The sequence below is a fragment of the Vicia villosa genome, unplaced genomic scaffold (genome assembly GCF_029867415.1).
Source record: "Vicia villosa cultivar HV-30 ecotype Madison, WI unplaced genomic scaffold, Vvil1.0 ctg.000217F_1_1_3, whole genome shotgun sequence".
Classification (NCBI taxonomy): domain Eukaryota; kingdom Viridiplantae; phylum Streptophyta; class Magnoliopsida; order Fabales; family Fabaceae; genus Vicia; species Vicia villosa.
Genome location: NW_026705081.1, coordinates 783,363 through 806,910, shown reverse-complemented (window position 1 = coordinate 806,910; position 23,548 = coordinate 783,363). Strand labels below are relative to the sequence as shown.

At 32.5% G+C, this 23,548-nt stretch overlaps 1 protein-coding gene and 1 non-coding gene across 2 annotated transcripts; both read left to right on the top strand.

The window, feature by feature from the left end:
* Positions 1-1,134: 1,134 nt before the first annotated feature.
* LOC131625437 (rac-like GTP-binding protein RAC2) lies at positions 1,135-2,950 on the top strand. Its single transcript, XM_058896304.1, has 7 exons — positions 1,135-1,535; positions 1,620-1,707; positions 1,870-1,979; positions 2,086-2,149; positions 2,253-2,317; positions 2,515-2,580; positions 2,660-2,950. The coding sequence occupies exons 1-7, from the start codon at positions 1,437-1,439 to the stop codon at positions 2,756-2,758; spliced, it is 591 nt and encodes a 196-aa protein (XP_058752287.1). The 5' UTR covers positions 1,135-1,436; the 3' UTR covers positions 2,759-2,950.
* A 146-nt stretch (positions 2,951-3,096) lies between these two features.
* TRNAR-CCU (transfer RNA arginine (anticodon CCU)) lies at positions 3,097-3,169 on the top strand. The gene has a single exon. It is a non-coding gene; the product is annotated as a tRNA-Arg (tRNA).
* Positions 3,170-23,548: the final 20,379 nt, after the last annotated feature.

The window sequence follows — 23,548 nt, the reverse complement described above, 5'->3', positions numbered from 1 at the left end:
GCTCTTTATTAAAGAAGATATGAGCTTAGTTTGTATTCTATGTGTGTCATGAGATATATTTAAAAGAATTATAGTTATCTTGTAAAACAGAGATGAACTTGACCTTTTGGTACTAAATCATGATTATACATCTATGCTTATTGGAGCTGTTGTCTAGCTTAAGGAAACTATATTAACCTAACAAGAAAAATCTGTGGGAGAGAAGTAATATACTCTTTTGCATTTTGGTGTATCATCTTCAGGTTGGTTATATAGATACAACTTTATTTGGTGGTGATTGGTATTTAGAATAGTTATTTTTCCATGTGAACCGTAACCCATAATTCAAGTCTTTTTCTTTGATAAAAAACAAAAAAGAAAACAATCATTCTTTTACTCAAAAAGCAAATCCGTTTTGAACTTTGAAGAAAATCTTACTTGCTTATTTTGCGAAGGGAACTTGAAATATATACTAATGTGGTGAAATGAAGTCTTGATACAGCCGAGCAAACTTTCAGTACAGCAGAGAGGAGGCGAATCTATAACATTTAACACTCTGACGTTCAAGTCAATTATTGAGTCAAAAATAATGTGAAAGCAAATTATAATTAGAGCATATCTTAGATATTGCGTGAAATCTCTTACATATGAAGAGCGGTTAGAGGTCCCCCGTTTTCTGACACGGTAGACTGTTCAATAACTCTCCAATGCCTTATCTTTAGATCGATGATCGAGTTTTTCTATTATCGAACCTCCGACCGGGCCGGAATACTTCCAAATTAGTGAAATTCCAGTTGGTACTCAATAATATTAATATTGTGTTATGTCACATATTTTCTAATCATCCACCCACATTTCAATTGATCCTAAATTTAGTGTTTTGGGAGCTGTATAACACTTGTACCACCAACTTGGTACTATCCAAACTCGAACATTAAATTTTCACAATCAACTTTTATTTTTCTCTATCTATAATCAATTACTCTTATATTTTCTTAACCATTAATTAACCAAAAAAAATCACATTCTAAGTCCTAATAATTATTCACAATCTCCCTTGTACAATACTTAACCAACTAACACCACTACAACACCAAACAACAACTCATTTTTTGCTCATCCAAAACTCTGTCCTTCCCCTTAAAGAAACAGAAAGCCAAATTGCAATAATGAAAATCTTAAAATATGTCACACTAAAGTTGGTGACATAGGACTTTCCTTATTAAATGCTTCACTTCCCCTCCTTTTCTATTCAAAATTCAAATTCACACCCCTCACCCTTTTCTTTCTAAGCACTGCACTTTCTTCTTTTAGTCTTTTTTTCACTTTTAGTTCAAATTTTTTTTCAAAGTGAAGGAAATATAATAGAACAAACCATGCAGTGATGGAAACAACATAGTAGAGAAAAAGTTTGAATCTTCTTGATTTGAAAAAAAAAAGGGTGTGTGTGTGTGAAAATGAGTACAGCAAGATTCATCAAATGTGTTACTGTTGGAGATGGAGCTGTTGGAAAGACTTGTATGCTTATCTCTTACACAAGCAACACATTTCCTACGGTATTATAATGTTTTTTTCTTTGACATGTAAATTTAGTTTTTGTTTGGTTGATAAAAAATTCACTTGTTTTTTGTTTTTTTAAGGATTATGTTCCGACAGTTTTTGATAACTTCAGTGCAAATGTTGTGGTTGATGGTAGCACAGTTAATTTGGGATTATGGGACACCGCTGGTAAGCATTATGTTACACATCAATTGTATTATAAGTTATAACCTACAAAATATTGACACAGATACAGAGACATAGACACGTTTTCTATTAGAAGTATCGGTGCTATAGAGATTATAATTAGAATTGCGTACCCGTTTAGTTATTGTTGATTTATAAATTCAGGACAAGAGGATTACAACAGGCTTAGGCCTTTGAGCTATAGAGGAGCAGATGTGTTTTTGTTGGCCTTTTCGCTACTCAGTCGAGCCAGCTATGAGAATATCTCGAAAAAGGTTCTTATGAAAGGAAATCTAGACTTTTTTTTTCACTTTTGCTTTGAATTGTGACATGGTTTAATTCTTTTCAATAGAATCTTATAACTAGGCTAATTTTATGCAGTGGATTCCTGAACTGAGACATTATGCTCCAACTGTGCCAATTGTGCTTGTGGGAACAAAACTTGGTAGGAGCTAAAATTTGGTGTTATTTGTTAATGCTAAATTTTGAGCCTTAGTAATCATTTAATAATTTATTTTTATTTTTATTTTCATTTTATTGGTTTGTAGATTTGAGGGAAGATAGACAGTATTTGATTGATCATCCTGGAGCAACACCTATAACTACTGCCCAGGTAAGTGGTAGAAATTGGATTCTATGTAGTCACGCAATTGCAGATTTCGACCATAGATAATAGTCAGACAACTAGTATTCAAAATTTTATTTTAGTTATATTAGAATACTAGTTGTCTGATTTTCATCTAACGGTTGAGATCTTTTGATAATACGATTGCGGTAAATCATTGTCCGAATTTTTATGGTTTTGGGCAGGGAGAAGAGCTGAAGAGGGCAATTGGTGCAGCAGTGTACTTAGAATGCAGCTCAAAAACTCAACAGGTTGTTACATAATATATATAGTTATTAATTATTAATATTATATACACATTGTAATCATAGTCTAATTTGAATATTTCAGAATGTGAAAGCTGTGTTTGATGCTGCAATCAAGGTAGTTTTGCAGCCTCCAAAGCAAAAGAAAAAAAGAAAGAAGAACAGATCATGTGTTTTCCTTTAAAATTGATATTGATTCTCATTCTGTAACATTTGATTGCATGGTTCAGTCTTTTGAACATATGTTTCAAAACTCTTATAATCTTTCAGTTTTCTTGTTTTTTTTCTAATGGATCCAAATGATGTTCCTATGTATGTTATATGATGTAATTGAGTATTTTGAAGGATAAATTTTGTGATAAGAAATAATAGCATCCCATCCTTTTCTTTTATGAATTGAAATATAAGGCTGAAAGGTTAAACACATATAAACAGAACTAGGCAATGTTGTTTGGTAACTTAATTGTACTTTCGTTAAATAGAATTTGATTTTAAACAAAAAATTAAGTAGATAACAACAAAGCGCCTGTAGCTCAGTGGATAGAGCGTCTGTTTCCTAAGCAGAAAGTCGAAGGTTCGACCCCTTCCTGGCGCGATTTTCATTTTTTCTGGCGAAATTGGTTTTTGCTCCATTTTTCATGTTTTGTGGCGAAAGATCAAAATCACATATTTAAAATAATTATTATATAAAACTTTTTATATCGACCATGTATAACAAACAATAAACTTTGAATTAATATATTAATCTTAGTTAACAAAAAATAAACTTTTACTTATGTAAAACATGAATTAAAATGACACATAAAATAAAAATAATATTAATTATTTAAGAAAGTTGAATTTGATAACTTCAAATTTGAGTGTTTAAATTTAAATCAATCTAAATAAAAATTGTAAATTAATGAAAAAAATTAAAAAGCATAAAAAATTAAAAATTATTAAATGTGTTTGAATGTCATTTTATAAAAACCGCTCGGTTCGAATTATTTTTGAAAATTATTGGTACCATTATTTTTAATATTATTTATTACTTTAGTTTAATCAATTTACTTTTATTATTTCATTTGATTCAATCATAATCGGTCATTTTCATTTTGTAATATTAATTTTTAATATATTATATGTTATATATTATATCAAATCTATTATTTATTTGTATTTTATAATTTTAATAAAGCCCAGAAAGAAACGAGGGCCGAAGCCCAGAAAGAAAAACAAACTACAACGAAGAAGAGCGGCAGATGTTCGATGGCAACCTCCAGTGATGAGTATGTTAAAGCTCAACATCTCTATCGAGTTTTGGAGGGAGATCGAAGAAGAGCGGCAGATGTTCGATGGCAACCTCCAGTGTTGAATATGGTAAAGCTTAATACTGATGGTGCTAGAAAGAGTAACGGGATGGCTGGCTGTGGTGGTCTTGTTAGAGATCATACGGGTTCGTGGAAAATTGGGTTCACTAAATTCTTAGGCAAGTGCAGTTCTTTACTTGCGGAGTTCTGGGGTGTGTTTGAAGGCCTTAAATTAACTAAAGTGCTTGGATTGCGAAGGACGGAAGTTAATGTGGATTCGACAACTGTTATATAGGCTATTGAAGAAGGTATGATACGACAATTAGAGTGTGTTACCATTCTGCGAAATATCAAAAAGCTTATTGGAGATCATGAAGTGGTTATTATCTCTCATTCATACAGAGATGTGAATAGAAGTGCAGATATGCTAGCTAATCATGGGTGTCTGAACAATGTCTCCTCTATATTTGATCAACCGCCACACTTTTTGAATTACTCTTTGGAGGATGATGCGTGCGTTAGGAATCTTCGGCTCTCTTGAGCCTTCGTTGTAGTTTATTTTTCTTTTTGGGCTTCGGCCCTCTTTTCAAACAAAAAAAAAAAATATCCATGTAACTAACACACCACACCATATTCAACCGTTTTGATTTTCTATTTATATTTATTTATTAACTTTTAATAAGTTGTTGAAAAAAGTATTTAAAATAAACTTCAAAATTATTTTTATTTATTTATTAACTATTCTTTAAGTTAATTGAATATTAGATGGTTTAATAAAATTTATTAGTATCATTCACAATTTAAGAAATCCAAAATAATACAAATATTATCGATTGAATTTAATGGCAAAATCCCTTTACAAGGTAAAAAAATAAATAGAAACTTTATGAAAAATGACTAACCTATAACAGCTCTATCAACGGGGAATATCCTTTGTTGGAATAACTTAAATGGTGGAGTTCAAATCAATAACTATTCCAGTTAATCCTCTATAGTGGAGCTAAGACTTAATTAAAAAAATGTGTTTGGATATGCATTTCCTAATACACATAATTTTTCGTAAAATAAGGGTGACTCAACAATTTATGTTGAAATGTGTGTCAAAAAGATGTGTCATGAGATGTATCTTCAGACATATCCAATTTTACACAAAATAAGGGCGGCTCAATCATTTGTGCTGAAATATGTGTAAACAATGTGCGTTCGGAGATGAATCTCCGGATGCTATGGGCATTTGAGACATTTTGTGGTGGTGGGAGAGAACTCATATGGATGGAAATAGCAATTCCCTATTTTTACCTTAAAATCGATCCAAACTGCACAGCGAACACTCCTACTTCTAATAGTCAATTTATATTTAATGTCATTCTAAGGAGATTAACAAATTATTTTTTTCAAAATACATAATTAAGTAATTTACAAAAAGAATACCGTCTATTTAATTTTTATTTTGTTTTCGTGTGGGTCGACGTACGTGTTTACAACACCTCAAAATAGATGTGGACCTATGATAAATAAGACTTGATTATATTCACAATCTTTGAGACCGTTAGATCGAAACCACAAGATCAACATACACAAAGAATAAAGGTCTTAGAAAAAGGACCTTCGGGACTGAAGAACATATCAAATTCTTTTATAAAGAAGCACCTACTCAACGTGAATGATTTAAGTAAAGTTGTTAGTTTATGAAACAAATAAAACACTGACACCTATCTTCCAGACAACTCTCTTACTATAAAGGGTTATAATTCCTAAAAACCCTAAAATCAGCCTATAAAAGAATAGGTGAACATCAAAATTCCTGGTAGAAATTCTTTAAACCTAAAATATTTCCTTCCACCTTGAATAGTCACTGACATGATCATCTTATAGTATTTACAGGTATCACCCACACTTTCCCCTACCTCACCGCCAGATCAAGTGCCAAATATTTACCAGCAGTCAAAATTAACTAGCTTATCTAAACAACCAAGTATGACATCAACCATCTCAGGCCCATACTATATCATCTACGGCGTATGCGGGAATCACTTTAAGAGGAATTTTCTTATCTTCACCTCATACTCAGATGGTATGCATTGGTAGAAACACTTCCCTTTGTACATTTATAGGAAAAAATCCAAAAACAATAGTAGTAGTTGTAGTAATCTCTCTAGCAATGATCCTCACAAAGGTGTGCTTATTGAGAGCTTCTTGACCTATGAGAAACCTCCATTGTCATTCTACGATGATAGTTGATCAAGTAGAAAATATGTTAGAAGTTTATATGAACGGCACAATCATCAAGTATAAGGCACAAGAAGAGCATATGACCTATTTGGAGGCAATACTAAAAGAAATTAAAAGTTTGACATTTGACTAAATCTTAAAAAATGAACTTATGGGGTAAGTTGTGGGAAGCTCCTAGGTTAACATGATGACCCCAATAACAAAAAAACGCATTTAGCGACTAAATGGCATGTTGTCAACTTTGTCTTGATTCATTTCCAAGCTCGTTCACCACTCGTTTCCATTTTGTAAACTATTAAGGAAACAAACCACTTTTGAGTGGACACTGGACTGTGAAACTACATTTTTGCCCAGCCAAACAAGTGTTCTCACGACCACCCTCGTTTGTATGGCCTAGTGACATGGGGGGACTTTTTGTCTATCTTGTCGTTTGTAGAGCGAGAGTATGAAACCTCTCAGTACCTAATTTATTTCATCATAAAGTATTGCAAGGATTGGAAGTGCACCATCAAAAGATGGGAAAATTTTCTCTAACTCTTTTAACAACGACGAGAAATTTGAAGTATTATTTTCTTGTGCACCCCATTATGGTAGAACAAAATATCCCATTAGACAAGTACTTTTCAAGCCAAACTTGGCGGAAAGAATGACAAAATGGATGTAGAAATCTCTAAATTTGACATTTGATACTAACAAAAAAAGGTGCTAAAACCCATGTGCTAGTCTATAATATAAGAAAATTTGTTGTTTTGAAATTCACCATAATACCCTTTGGTTATCTTAGTCTAAATTAACATTTTTGGGGCAAATAATGTCTTTTACTGGTTTATTCCAAACAAAGGGGTATTTGCTTGGAAACCAGTTGAAACACGTGACACCCTACTTTGTCTTTTAGTGGTTTATTCCAAATAATTTTTTTCTTTTCGATCTGAAAACCCTATTTTGCTTTCTGAAAGAGCCTGTTCCCCTTGCTACCACATCTCTCCATATCTACTTCAAAAATTTCTTTCCTCAATCTCTCTGGTCATTCTGCTTCTTCGTCAACTTGTATTTGATCAAGATTTCCGCCATTTTCCACACCAGGTAAATGGATAATGTTACGAACTTAATGCAAGTCGTATATTTCATGTTGATATTTCGTCATTTTTTCACAAATATCTTACTTGTTTTATGTTCATCCAATGTTTATTTCATGAAACCAGTTTACCCATTTTTTCTACCCTATTTTTTAACAAAGTTTTATTTTTCATCATGTTTTTGTGCAGATCTAGTGTTTGGAATATTTTCTCTTCCATCTGAAAACCCTATTTTGCTTTTTGAAAAAGCCTGCTCCCCCTGCTACCACATCTCTCCAGATTTACTTCTCTCTCAACTCGTTTTCAATGATACCACATATCTCCATATATACTTCTCTGGTTCAACCCCAAACCGATTCCTCTTCCAAAATATCTTATGCTTTACACTTCAACATAGCAAGTCATTTTGAGAAAGGACATCAATGAAAGTAAGGAACTTTGGAAGGTTGTGGTTAGAATCCATCACAAATGGTCAGTTGTATGAAGACTAAATAGCACTTTGAAATGCTTCTAGTTGATAAAGAGGTGAGTTTTCGTTTTTACGGTTTTTTCACTTTTAATTTGGGATGACATTTCTTATTTTAGGGTTTTTTTTTTAAAACTTCATGTTGGTTACTTCTGCAGTTTTTTGTTTTCGTTGAAAAATCGATACAACTTATTTTTTTTACAAATTTTCAGTGGATGAGACCAAATTGGTTTTGTAAAACACTGCATAAGTTCATCATAAGTTTTTGTTTCGTATACTTTTCTGCAGATCTTCATCATTTTTCATCATGTTTTTGTGCAGATCTGGTGTTTGAAATATTTTAAACTTTGATTTAGGGTTTGGGTTTTATCAACTGCAACATATGGGTCTGATAAACTACAAAATATAGAGGGTTTTGTATTTTTTATACAGGAATAAAGTACGATGAACTATTGGTTATGATATTATCTGACATTTGGGTTGGTATTTTGTTGATATGTGATGTTAGGATTGACTGATGCAGCGGAGCTTTTCGAGTTAAGGTTGAACATCATGGCGGTCTTTAAATTATTATATATTATTGCAGATTGTCAGGGCTGATCAAAACTATGGACATTCCAAGCTTAATCTTACTATTCTTAGAGTGTCTGGCCAAGAAACATCTCATGCATCACAAAGGATTAAGTTTGTTTATACGTTGTTATGTGAAATCTTTGTTGAAGTGGAAACATAATATTTCAAATGTATAGAGTTAGCTGAATTACAGAGAAACGGAGACTAGGATGTTGTTGTGCAGTTAGCTGAATTTCAAAATATTGTATAAGCCTCTCATTGTTGACATTTTAATATCTTTTCTTGCTTGTCTTTGTCTCTTTCATTTTTAGCACATTTATGCAATTATATATGATATATGGTGCTTGCATGAAAGCACTTAGCAGAGTGTTGTAGAGCTGAATATTCCCGCGTGTCTAACTCCATTGTTTAGAATGTTGCGGAAATCGCCATAGTGGTATGTGACATTCTAGAAGGTATTGAGATGAATTAAGCTTTTTGAATTGTTTCAAATTTTTATTTTTTCAGTTACACACACTACTTTTCGTAGGGATTTATTTGCTGCTTAGGGATTTATCGTTGTTAGTGTTTTAACTTTGGCAAAATTAGTATCAGCTTTATCTTTATAGTTGTTACTTTATTATTTTTATATATTTAGTGTTACTTAGTAATTTGCTTCCTTCTGCACCTAACTTCACTTTTAATCTCTCAATTTCAGGCTTGACTTTACATACAATTTCAATAATTGGGGAGTTGGCCTTCCTCCAAGGGAGAAAAACGAAAAAAACTGGCCATTTGTAACACGGTGGTAGAACTGACTTTTAAAAAATGTTGCGGATAGCAAGAGTCACCACCGACTTTTATTTTATCCAATTGGAAAGGCAAAAAGAATAGGAAAGACCTTTGAAAGAGATTGAGTTCGGGGGGTAAGTTATACAAAGGGAAGGTGTAAGCACCCTTTGTATCAATGGTTATCCATGGGCTATTAATTGCTTAGCTCACTTTGTTTGTTTGAAAAATTTGAAAGAGTGTCGTGTGTGAATTGAAAATATTTGAATAAGGACTTTAGCTTGTAAATAAGCGTAGCCTTTTCGAATTGATTTGAAAAAGGGGTGTGAAAAGCAATTTGAGTTTGAATAGTGAGTAAGCAGTTAAAAGCACCTACCCTAAGTTTAATGTCTTTCTGTTCTTTAAGATTTTCGTTTGAAAGGGCTATCTATACCATAAGAAAGGTAGGTAGTCTTTTCATTGGATTTGAAAAGGGTCATCGAGAATTATCGTTCGCCATAAGGCTGTCCATACCATAAAGAGGGTAGGAAGTCTCAGGGAAGGATATAATAGTCATTTTAGACAACCAATGAGGATACCTTAGTATTCGAAAGGGACAATCATCATCTTATCGTAGGCAACCTCGAGGGACAAGATCATATACATTTGTAGGCAACATCGAAGGGACTTATGATCTTTAATGATGATAATGAACTGAGGGAAACATTTGCTAAGGCATCCTCGTATCCGAGGGACTCGACTATTTTTTTAATCGAAAGGCAGCAATAAGAGGGATTACCTTAAAGGTGTGTGGGTGCAACAATCATGTGTTTCAATTCAGTTATATTTATCTTATAATTAGTGATCTAGGTTCAATTAGCAGGCTTATCACTCCCTAGGTTACTAACCACACAGTATAATAAAGGCAAAAATATAAATGTTCCTACGCTATTAAAAGGCTTCGGGTGGGGGATTACATAGCCAAAACCCGGAAGAAAGAATAAGGCAGAAAAATAAACCTAAACTATTACGGGGCTTTGGGGCAGATACAAGAATATAATTAATTAGGCAAATGATGAAAAATTAGCATGGTAAAAGGGTAAACCCCAATTGGGGAAAAAAGTTAGCCACAGTTAATATAATCAAATTAATAAATCGACAAGGCAAGACAAAAGGCAAACCCAAACGGGGCAAAGTTAACCACCGTTAATAGAAATCAGATTAAAATCCTGGACTAGGGTTGGTGCTAACCCTAAATTATGAGTAAAAAATTAATCGATTTTAATTAACCTACTTATGTTGATCAAAGCCTTTAATTAGTTAATTATTGGTTGAGAACCTAATTAATTAGAAAACCCTAATCCTGATTAAATTAAAAATTAACCCTAATTATTTAACCTAAGTCTAAAAACTAAATTAAATTACTAACCTAAATTAAATTAATTAACCTAAATTAAAGTTATTATGAAAAACCTAAATTAAAGTTATTATTATGAAAAACCTAAATTAAAGTTATTATGAAAAAATCTAAATTAAAGTTATTAAGAAAAAACCTAAATTAAAGTTATTATGAAAAAAAAGGTTTTTAAAGGTTATAATTAAAAGTATAAAACAAGTGAATAAATATAAAATAAAATAAAAATAGAAAACCAGGATTTTGATTGTGTGAGGCCGAGAGAGATGTCCATGTGATGCGCCCCCCATCATGGTACGTTAGATATTGTTGATCTTGATCTTGATGGCTGATGATGAGAGTACATGGTGGGCATATTCAAGAAGTACGCACAGGATTTGAAAAGTTGCTAATTCAAATAAAAATATTGAAGGGACGGGGATCGAACCCACGCCCTTCTAGGGGCCAGCGAAGCCCTTTGCCAACCCAACTAGCGTGCTGCATATGTTATAGTAATACAGAGACAAAATAATATATGAAAATAGCAATTAAATGAAAATAGCGCGCCATATTTGAATTGGCCAATAGCGTGGTGACACGCTTCATCTTCTTCCCTGAAAAACCAGAAACACGCTTTTACAACGCTTGTTGCAGACAAGCTGTAAAAAGCTCGTACCTATTACACCTGTTGATCATAAAAAAAACTCATACGTGCACAGAAAATTAAATCCAAGACCACCTTTGTGATCGTCTTGCTCATACGAGTGCGCCTGTACCTGTCTCATGTCTTAATTCGTGCTAAATCAAACAACCCTAAATTCACGGCCAAGAACCCTAACATGGCAATCGATAGTAAACGTGCGCAGAAATACAATTAAATGTCCAGAATCAATCAACACTTCATCACAAACAATAATATGCAAACAAATTTCAATATGGATGCGTGAATCATCGTACTCGAATTCATGTTCTTAGTGACATACCGTGGCTTAAATGGAGGTGATTCTAGGGGTGTTGATGTCGTGTGAGTATCCAAACAGCTTCAGCAATCACCAATGAACGTGTAGCAATGCTCAGAATCCTTTGAAACGCCTTCAATCTTCAAAATCGATCTTGAGTTCTTGAAGAAAATTTTGCTCTTTGAATACGGTTATTGCTCCAAAAATCCGACCTCTTGCAATGTGGAATGACTATGTACTTATATGTGATGAGATTAGGGTTGTAAAACTTGATTAAATCTTCACCAAAAAAATTGATTTTTGATTGAAATTGTTTTATAAATCTTTCTAAATTGGACAAATTTCAATCTTTCTCAACCAATCCATATGAGCACAAATTTGTTATGAAATAATGCATATTTTGGTGATTGATTATAGTTGAAAAATCGATCAAATCGAATTTTCTCTATTTTCCTTCCAAATATTTGATTAAATTGACTTTTTAATGAATAAAAATTCATATAAAATCAAATAATCATCAATAATTCGTGGCATTCAGATTGGATCTCCTTGATTGCTTGAAGAACAAGTTTGGATCATAAAATGTTGGGGTGCTTTACAAAAAAATCCATTTTGACCCTTATTTTCTTCATGCACCTCACTAAAAAATGACCAACTTTGACAAGGCATATCTCCCTCAATATTTATGATATGAAAGTGATCTAGGACTTTTTGGAAAGCCCAAGATGTCCTCTACAAGCCACTTTGAAACCTGTTTTGCATTTGAGGATTTATCTTGATGATATTGGCTTTGACACAAAACAGCTTTTTGTTGACTTTAAAAAATGACCTGTAATGTTTTAGCTCATATCTTCCAAATGATGCTTTTTTGGCCAGGCTCTTAGAGAGACAAAGTTGTAGAGAATTGAATTTCCTTAAAAATGAGCTTTGGTTGGAAAATTCTTGATAAAGTATGTGAGAGTAATGACTGATCAAAGTTCAGTTGACTTTCTCCTAAAAAACCTTGATTTAGAAACTTTGAATTTTGTTGATTTCTAAACTTTTCTTGATGAATCATGATCAACCCCTTGATCAAATGATGAATGTAACTTAAAATGAGGGATGTTGACCAAAAATCTTGACTTTTGACTGTACTTTGACTACAGTTGACTTTCAGGTCAGAACAATCGACTATTGATCAACTGAGCAATCTTGTGAATCAAATCTTGGAGTATAGTGGGCAAGTTTTGGGGGATGACACCATTGTAAGCATTTCAACATTTCATTATCACCATTTAACAAATGGCTCTGCAAATGCATGCCTCCAGGGTATTGATTAATGAATAATTATATATTTTTTTATTAAAAAGCATTACATTCAATGTATTGGTAATATCAAGTATTACAATTTTCCATGGGTACCTTAATCTTATCTTATCAGAATCTGGGCTAATATTTTAGTGTGGGTGAGGTATCAAAGAAATCCTTTAGCGTGGAATTAGGAACTGGTTTGGATAGTTGGTGAAACAAAGAAGAGGGGTTGGAGGAGACAAATCCTCAAGGTAGCTATGGCTAAAACAATTTACAACATTTGTCATAATAGAAATTTAATCATTTTTACAAATGCGGGTGTGGATGCTAATAGATCAATCAAGTTTCAAGTTTTTCAAGTTTCAATGTTTGAAAAATTTTAAGTTTGCGCATTTATCACGTACAAATTACTACATAATCAAAGCATATTACTCAAAAAAAAATGTTTCACATCCTCCATTACTCTAGATTCCAACAAAAATAAAAGAACATAATTATAATTTAATATAAGAGCAAAAATGAATTTGAAACCCTAGCCACCAGGTTGATGGAATTATGGAGAGTGAGGATGACGAAGAGGAAACACCAACAAATTCACCTGCAAGAAAGGAGAGTGAAGTAGAGAAGAAGGGAGAAGAGGCAAAAACGGAAACCCTAGATCTGGAAGCAACTAGTGCAGAAGGAAGAAAACTATGGGTAGATGTCCTCAGTGGAAATCGAAACCCTGGGAATGGAATGACAATTGAGTACATTACGCCAAAGATGCACAATGGAGAGATTGAGGTCCAGATTGAAGAGGAAGATATAGCACAAGAGGTAAGATTTTGGGACTCTGCTTTAATCATGTATGTGTTAGGAGGTGAAGTCAGTATGAATGCAGTTAAGCAATTTATGTTGAAACTCTGGAATTTTGTGAAGTTACCAGATATGTACTATAATGACGAAGGTTATTTCATACTCTGATTCCACTCCGTGGTTGATAAGGATGTGGTATTTATGAGTGGTCCTTACACTATACGTAACCTTCCGATGCTGCTCAGGGATTGGAAACCAGGGTTTAATCTTAAAGATGATATGCTACGTACAATACCGGTTTGGGTGAAGCTGCCTCAGCTGCCATTACACTTATGAAGGGCTAGGAGTCTAAGTAAGATTGGTAGTGCCATAGGAACCCCTCTTGTCACTGACGAATTCACAACAAAAAAGTTAAGAATATATTATGCTAGGATGCTTATGGAGATTGATATTACACAGGACTTACCTAAGGAGATAAACATTAAGGGATATGAAGGAAGTGTAATGAAGCAAGCAGTGGAATATGAATGGAAGTCAGCCTATTGTGACATATGTAAGAAGATTGGACACAAATGTGATAAGAAAAAGAAACCAGTTAAACAATGGGTGCAAGAGAAACCAGGGGAAAGGAAGGAGGATAAGAGTTCAGAGGTAGAAGTGAAGCCTCCTGAGGATGTAGTGAGAAACAATGTTGAGCAACAGGTGGAACAAAGTGAAGTTGAATGGAGTACAATCTTAAGAGGAGATAGAGGAAAACAGCCTGTGGGGAATGCATGAGTTACTTTTGCAAATGATTTTGGAGCACTAGAGTAGGGTGATGCCACAGTGTTCCCAGACCAAGTACCATGATAGTCTCTTAGAACTTAAGGGGGATCAATAAAGTGGGTAAGATCAAGGAGATAACCTCTCGTCTTGTTGATATGAACCCAGACATTACTCTGCTTATTGAGACTAGAGTAAAGGAAAATGACTGCCAGATGATACACTGTGGCATTCAAGATAGTATGGGTAGATGGAAATATTGGCTGACATCTATCTATGCTATGAATCATTTTGAGCAGAGACAAAAGTTGTGGAAGGATATTAAGGATATCCATAGGAACCAACAGGGTCCTTGGTGTATTCTTGGGGGCTTCAACAATGTTTTGAATAACAATGATAGACTTGGTGGCAGACAAGTTAATTAACATGAATATAAAGACCTTTGCAGCATGATGAGAACTACTGGGCTCTATGAAATGGATAATACAGGTAATCATTACACTTGGACTAATAAACAGAAAGATAATGCTATATACTCGAGTATTGATAGAGTAATTAGTAATATTGATTGGCTGCAACAACATATGGAGTATAACCTTACTATTATGCCCCCTAGTGTGTCTGAACATTCGATGTTGTGCTTGAGGGAGAACCTAATCAGACCTACTCAGAAAAACAAGTTCAAGTTCAGGAATTGCTTGGCTGATTTGGATGGTTATAGTAGCATAGTGGCTAGAAGTTGGAATGAACCTCTGTATGGAAGACCTATGTATGTTGTGTGGAATAAAATGCAAAGACTCCAACCCCACTTGAGAGCCCTAGGCAAGCCTCTTAAAGATTTTGAGAAGAACATGGTAGCCATCCCACAACTCGGGTGATCTACCTTGACAAACCCTAATGATTACATCTTTTCAATACTCGGTTTGCTTAATAAAACTAGGTTACAAAGTTTCCTATTTATATCCTATTCCCAACTGGACTTGGGCCTTCAATCACAGTTTTATTTGCTGTTACAAATCAGCAGAAATCTTCTGCTAAAAGAAAGGTCTTTGAATTATAAGTTTCCTAAATTGTCTCCATAATTAGAAACTACACAATCTTCAATATTCTGACTTGATTCTTTTGACCTTTAAATCTGCGCCACATAGGATTACATAATATTCCATAGAATTTTCTGCATTTGTTTAATGAATATTGAATCTTCACATTCCAGCTTCAGCAGACGCAATATCACATAAGACGTGATGTCACAGAACATGTCTTAACATTCCATAGAACATCTTACTGTTGTACCTGTTTTGTTCATATTTATATTTGCAAGTTCTATAGATCCTATTACATATTGCTGCTACTACGTTTTAGCCAAACATAAATGCCAATCACATAACTCAAGGCATTAACACTCACAATTGCTTAGATATGTAGGTCGATTCCAATTACTCAGAAGCACTATATTTTCTGTTATGAATTACTGGATGCAGGCTTTACCATTTCCTAAAGCTGTGATTCATAGAATTGATGTTATGTGTAGGAGCTTTTTATGGACAGGTCAGAAGGAGAAGAGTAAAAAAAGCCTGATTGCTTAGAAGACTGTTTGCAGCCCTAAGAAGAATGGTGGTTTGAGCTTGATTGATCTGCAAACTTGGAATAATACTGTGATGGCAAAATTGCTTTGGAACTTGAGTGGTAAGGTTGACAACTTATGAGTGAAGTGGGTTCATGCCTACTTTATAAAAAACAACTTGCTGATGGAGATGAATATGAAGGAGCACTTCTCTTGGGTTATGAAAGCTATTCTACTGTAGAGAGAGACTATTAGTCAACTGTCTGTTTGGAATAATACTGATAAGTTCAAGATAAAGCTAAACTATCAGGCCTTGCATCAGAATCAGCACACTGTCCACTGGAGATCTTTGTTGTATGGTAATTTAGCTAGACCTAGGGTCATCTTCCAATTGTGGGTTGCTTGCCATTAGAGATTGCCTATGAAAAGTAGATTGAAGAAGTGGGGGATGATTGATCAGACTAGATGTAATTGTTAGAACATAGTTTGGTTCTAATTATACTTTAGTGTTTTGATGATAACAAACAAACAAATTTTGTATAAAGCAAACATGGTACATTAATCATATGGTTCTAATTTCAGAAGATGTACTAGTACCAGCAATCAGAACTTGAAGGATCAGAACTTAAAGCTAGAGAAACTTCTGATACTGCACGATGCAAACATATCTACAATAGAAGATGGAGAACAAGGCTTAACAGAAGATTATGAGGAATGATTCAAGTTAACACTACTTCAGATACCACACACTGAAGACATATCTACAACAGAAGTTGAAGAACAAAGTCTGAACAGAAGTTTACACAGATTGATTCAAATTGAACCGTTGAAAGACATAATCATTAGCAAAACAGCTGCAACACTCCAAAAGCCTAATTTCCAAGGTTGATTGAAGAAGCTACTCACATGCAAATTCTTGAAGAAAGCAAAGCAAAGATAACACGCAAACCATTTAATGCTGAATGCCTGCTTTAGAGATAATAGTCAAAAATTCTGAAGCTATATATACTCATGATCGTTTGAAGAACAATATAGAACTCAACAAGCAAAATAGAAAGAAACAAGAAAGAACACACAAGAACGCTGCAACTCTGAAAAATCATCAAGTGTGAAGAAAAAATCTTAGAAGCTAAAATCTCTTATTCATATTATGAGTTTATTGTTTTGTAATTAATCTTAGTGAAATATCACAGTGGTGATTACAGCTTTCTAGAAGCAAAACTATACACTATCAACTGAAGTTACGTGGTAACTAAGTCCTTGAGAGACCGTTTGGGTCAGAAGTCTCAAGAAGTGTAGGACTAGTTGAGTCTTAGAGGATTGGTTAGTCACAAGCAGTTGGCTTGTGCGGGATCGTTAGTCACCAGTAGTTTGGCTCGTGCACTGTATTGTGAATCACGGCAGTTGGTCGTGCAAGTGTAATCAGGTTCTGATTATAGTGGATTAAGACCTCTGTTGAGAGAGGAAAATCACCTTGTCGAGGGTGGACTGGAGGTAGCCTTATTGAGAAGGTGAACCAGGATAAAAATATTTGTGTTCTGATCGTCTTTCCTTCACAGAGTTTTTAAAACCCACTTATTCAACCCCCTCTAAGTGTTTTCTCAACCTTCAGTAATTTCTGTAATGCAGAGGAAACACAAAGCCACTTGTTGTTTGAGTGTAATGTAATGAACACTGCTTGGAGGAAACTTCTGCAATGGATTAATGTGGACCATATCCCTCTTGATAAGGAGCAGGAATTGAATTGACTGGTAGAAAATTGCAAAGGAAAAAGAAAAAAAGCGGTTATCCTCAAGTTGGCTGCCACTGAGTGCATATATGAAATTTGGAAGTATAGAAATGACAAAATTTTTGGGAAGAGTATACAAAACAGGAAAATAGAAGAAATAGTCATAGACATGATAATGTATAGGGGTTGGCATAATAGGAAGATGAGAGATTACCTGACTAAGTTAATGATGTAGTAGCTAGGTTGTTTTTTGGGATCATCTTGTCTTTTTCTGATTCTGTTGGGCTGGATCCTACCGGTCGCCTTGTATAGCTTTTTTTTGAATTAATCAAAGTTTTATAGATTAAAAAAAAATGAATTGGAAAATTTTAAAACACTGTTGAACGTGGACTCAATATTTATGTACATTATCAAATCATATCAACTCATTTATCTATCTTTTCACTCATTCTAAACGGTATTATTTTTATTTACGGGAAAATGTATTATTGATTTAAATATTTTTATAAATCATATTAAAATACGAAAAAATAATCTATGATTAATCCAAATATTTTTATATACGAGAAGAAATCCTACTTATTCAAATATTTTTATAAATGATGTCAAAACAAAATATTTGTTTTATTAATTTTCTAATTTGTGTACAAATGCGCGTTACAAATCAGTACTCGTGCATCCTCACAGGTACTTTACATTGCTTTGACTCTCTTTTAGTTTCTCTTTCTAATCTTACATTTTAGTTGTTAAACAATTATTAAATACCATGTAATTTTATTTTCAAAAACTGCTTATAATTTACTTTGAATAAAAATATTTTTGTACTTCAAATATTTATTTTGTTCTCATTAATCTATTTTGTATAAATAACAATTATTATTTGTGGAAACAATACACGTTTCCGACCATAACTCGTGCGTATGCATGGGTTTATTGCTAGTTAATTTAATCGCACAAACTACAACCACCGAAGTGGACATTGTTCCTATTCCTAGATTCATTATCAAACATAAAGAGCATCGATGCCAGAATCCTCCTAGAAAAGGACATTGTTCCTATATTTTGTATGAATAGTCATTTAATAAATATTTTAAATATCATTTTACTAGATCGACGTTAAGATATGATTTATTTGATGGGTATTTATGTATGAGGTAAGTACTTTGCAATGATTTGCACAAAGATACTTTTACCGATTAAAAATTTAAGAGGTATCATTGGGATCATATGTCGTATCAAATGTATGTTTATTATACAATTTAAAAAAATATTTAAATTGTTTATTTGACTTCTATATTTGCTATAATATTTTTTACTATTTATTATAAATTTTTTTTTGAATGAGGTTATATATATATATATATATATATATATATATATATATATATATATATATATATATATATATATATATATATATATATATATATATATATATATATATATATATATATATATATATATATATATATATATATATATATATATATATATATATATATATATATATATATAAAAGAAAAGTGGTACAAAAAGAGAGGGGGGACTAGGCCAATACCCTCTCAACCAGAACTGAACCTGAAGAAAGGCAAACCTAACCTATTCTTCATAAAATCTGCCCTAAAAAAAAGGGAATAGAGTTAAATCTAATCGAGTCTGTAATCGTAAGTCCTAAGTTAGCGAGTGAATCTGCACAACTATTTCCTTCTCTAAAAATATGGGAAACTATAAACGACATCTTCGAAGTTATATTAACACAATTAATCCATCTATTGCGAATTTGCCAAGGGACCAAAAAAGGCGGCTTGAACGCGTTAACCACCGCCATCGAATCAGACTCCAGCCAAAGGTTATGCCAACCCTTCTCATTGGCGAACTCAATTGTCGACATAGCACCAGAGAGTTCGGCAATGAGAGAATTTGATAAACCCAAAAACTAAGCGAACGCACCCATAAAGATACCATCATGATTTCTAATAATACCACCACAAGCGGAAATACCAAGGTTGTTATGAGAAGCTCCGTCACAATTAATCTTGATCCAATTTCTCGGAGGAGGCTTCCAAAGAACTTCAATGATCCGCGGAGCGTTAGGCGGTTTAAAAACAATTGAATTTAAATTGTTTGACTTCTGTATTTTCTAAATAATTGAATGAATAAAAGAATATGGATTAAATTGATCAATTAATAAATTTAAATGTATGTATTTTCTTAAAACAAAATACTAGACTATGGTTTGCTAGCACTATCGGCACGCTTCACATCTGATTTATTTCTAGTGGGCTATAGATTACACTTGTATCTTATCTAGTTTCTTTTAGGGTGTGTTTGTTTCAAGTTAAAAAATAATATTCCTTAAAACCCTATTCCCATCATTATTATTACTTGGATTAATATTCCTATCCAAGTGTTTGGCAAAAACTAAATTTCCCAGAAAAGTTTATAATATTTATTTAATTTAAAAATTATAAAAAATAAATAAATAAATAAATAAATAAATGTGAGGAGTTATAGTTAGTTGAACTTTATTCTCATGGGAATGTTGGATTCCCACCCGTTAAACCTTGGAATAAAAATAGAATAACCATGTGTAAATAAAGTTCCTAAGAATAAAATATGCTTTGGAATAATTTTTGAAAAATTGAATCAAATATGGGAATGTTGCATTCCCATGGCCATATTTCCGGGAATATCTTTTACAACCTTGAAACAAACACACCTTTAGTTATTACCCTAAGGGAATTTCTCTTTGAACCCTTATGGAATGGGACGCACCTCTAAAAACTTCAAAATACTCTTAGGTTTATTCGGAGATACATCTCTGAACGCACCAAATCCCATTTTTTCCAAATTTTGGTTTGGAGATGTTATTTTGAATTTTTTTGAGGTTAATTCGGAGATGCATATCCGAAGTCACCTTTCTTCGATAGCAAACTAAGCAACCACCCCATTTTTAAAAAAAATAGTTCAGAGATGCATCTTCGAACTATTTGTGAAATAAATTCAGAGATACATCTATGAAGTCTTGCATGCATATTTCTTGTGCAGAAACATTGTATTGAGTTTATAGTTTTTTCAATCTAAAGTAATTTTAGTTCGATTAACATTGTCATTATTAGTTTCAAAGATTAATAAATACGAATATCATAATACAAAGTATTGCATTAATTAAACGAAAGACAATCATAGTACAAAAATTATCCTCGAAGAATGAAAAAAATATACAAAAACATCCCAAAATACAATCAAATCCATAATCTACTGAGTATGCCTAATCTTAACACCCCTGCTCCTCCTCTGCATATGGTAGCCCAAGGTATTCTGTGCCTCGGTAAGAATGGAACGTGCTAGGGAAACCGCATCATCGCCACCTCTCTCAAACAGTCCAAACTTTATGCCTTCTTCTGTCATCCGCATAATGGTCTGACAAATCGGCAACACATCAATGGCATGGTCATCCATGACATGCTCATTCTCTAGGAAGGAAATAATTTAGAGATATATCTCCAAAAAATAGAAAGAACAGATTTCAGAGATACATCTCCAAGAAAAGCTTCATTTTTTTATTTCAATGGCAGAAACATCTCTGCACTTTCCCTAACCATCCAAAACTCATCCAAATGTTATAAACAGATCATACACATTATCTATTTCAAATGGTAATACTATCTAATGCATTAAAAGTAACCTATATGACCTAATACATTAATAAAAAATCAAAATAAGCTAAATGAAAAACTTACTAAAAAACGTGTTGATGAGGGTGTAAAGTGTTGAATGTAGTAATTAGAGGAAGTTGGTCATGCTAAGATACAAGCAGAGGTTCTGAGGTTGCTTCAAAAGCTGACTTGAACTATTATGCTCACGAGCTTAAATGGGGCAAAGTTTTATGAATTGTAAATGAAGAATGAGAAAAAGGAGAGTCTGGCGCGCGTTTAAATAGATTTACCTGGTTGGGAGATGTATCTCAGGATATTTTTTTAAACTAAAAAAAAGAATAATTCGAAAATGTATCTGCGAATATACCTTAAAACCCCTTCGTAGATACATCTCCGAATTAACCTTTAGATAAAATAAAGAATTTGTGTGTTAGGAGATATGTCTTCAAAAACAGGGAGCATTTTAGAAATTTCGCACAGGACCTATGAGAAGGAATAATGGTGCGATGAGAAGTTCCCTTACCCTAATAGCTATGGCGTGAGCCTGAATATTATTCTCTCTAATGACATGCTGGATCATTCCTAACTTAAAGTCCAACAACTTATCCATAATGTTATTCACTAACATAAAGTAAGTTATGTCCAGCTTCTCGCCGCTTTTGTCTTTGTAGGAAACCCTAAAATTGATTGGGTTCCCTTTCTTCCTACACTAATTTATTCATGTGAACATTCATCGATTATTAAATGGATGGATTGAATCAATATAATATAGTGAATATAATTTATGAATTATTTATTAGTTGAATGATTTATTCGTCGATTAAATTGTCTCCCTATATAATATGAAGAACTAATATTTAACTTTCAACTGAATGTGATAACTAATGATTTAGCTGCATTTAAGATTCAACATTTTAAAAATAAAATATATATTCTATTTGAATTGATTTATATAAACTTATCTACACACTAAGTAAAATATGATATAAATAAACAAAAATTTAAAAATTAATTATATATATATATATATATATATATATATATATATATATATATATATATATATATATATATATGTGTGTGAGAAAAGAGGTGATGAACTGACAGTGTAAAATATTTTTACACTGTCAACTAATCACCATTCATGTATCCAATTAAACCATTTTTTTATTTAAAAAAAACTTAATGACATGGCACATTTATGTAAAATTATTTTACAATGTCAGTGCACTACCTTTTAACTATATATATATATATATATATATATATATATATATATATATATATATATATATATATATATATATATATATATATAAGGCATATCATATGAGAATGTGAGAATGAATCTGAACCATTAGATTTTAAAATAAAGGGTGGAGATTATGCGAGAATTTTTTTTTTAGTGAGAACCTCTTTGGTTTCACTAAACTCATTAATGGTAAATATCATAATCTGCAATAAAGCAATGTCTCAGTGAAGTTAATTGAGGATTTTAAGACAAGGAAGGTGGAAGGATTTTTCGTAACGGTGGTTATATAGGCTTGTGAATAGTGAAAGGGAAAAGAGACTTGAAGAAAATGAAAAATAATATAATTGGGTGGTTACGATCTATAATAAAATTGCTAGTTAGATTAATCTAAGGGCGCTCTTATTTGTTCTTTCTAAGTGGTCCATTGGTGAGGGATTTGGTAGAGCCCTCACTCTAGCATCCACCTTAAAATAAATGATGTAGGAGAGAGAAAAAAAGATTCTTACATAATCTCCACCATTTATTTTAAAATTTAATGGTTCAGATTCATTCTCACATTCTCATATAAAAAATGCATTCTCATATAATATGATATATATATACAGGGCCTGCTCTATGCATGTGCAGGAAGTGCTACAGCATAAGGCCCCAAATTTTGGGAGGTCCCAAATTTTTAAAAAGTTCAAGTTTTTCCATAATTATTAATCGAAATAAATAAAATGTTATAATAAAAATCTAATTAAAAAATGCTATAATAAAAACTCAATACATACAAAAATTGAGATAGATCAAAATTCAAAATAATTATAATTAAATATATTATTGATTAGTACATAAAAGTAATTTTTATGTGTCTTTTTTAATTATTATAATTGTATTTATATTTTAAATTTGGGCTCATTTCTAAAATTAGAACAGAGCCTCCGCATTGATTGGGCCGATATATATATATATATATATATATATATATATATATATATATATATATATATATATATATATATATATATATATATATATATATATATAAACAAAAAATTTAACCATTAAGTAAAATAAAAACTAATTTATAAAATTAAAAGAGTTAAAATTTTTTAAATAAAAGAATGTTTTAATTAGATGGATGGTAGTGATTGGTTGACAGTGTAAAAAGACTTTACACTGTCGATGCATGACCCATTTTCTCAA

Bases quoted from the DNA above. Each gene is read 5' to 3' on its own strand.
- LOC131625437 (XM_058896304.1), top strand. From the start codon at position 1,437: ATGAGTACAGCAAGATTCATCAAATGTGTTACTGTTGGAGATGGAGCT. The intron at 1,536-1,619 runs GTATTATAATGT...TGTTTTTTTAAG, and splicing joins CAAGCAACACATTTCCTACG to GATTATGTTCCGACAGTTTT. The intron at 2,318-2,514 runs GTAAGTGGTAGA...GGTTTTGGGCAG, and splicing joins CACCTATAACTACTGCCCAG to GGAGAAGAGCTGAAGAGGGC.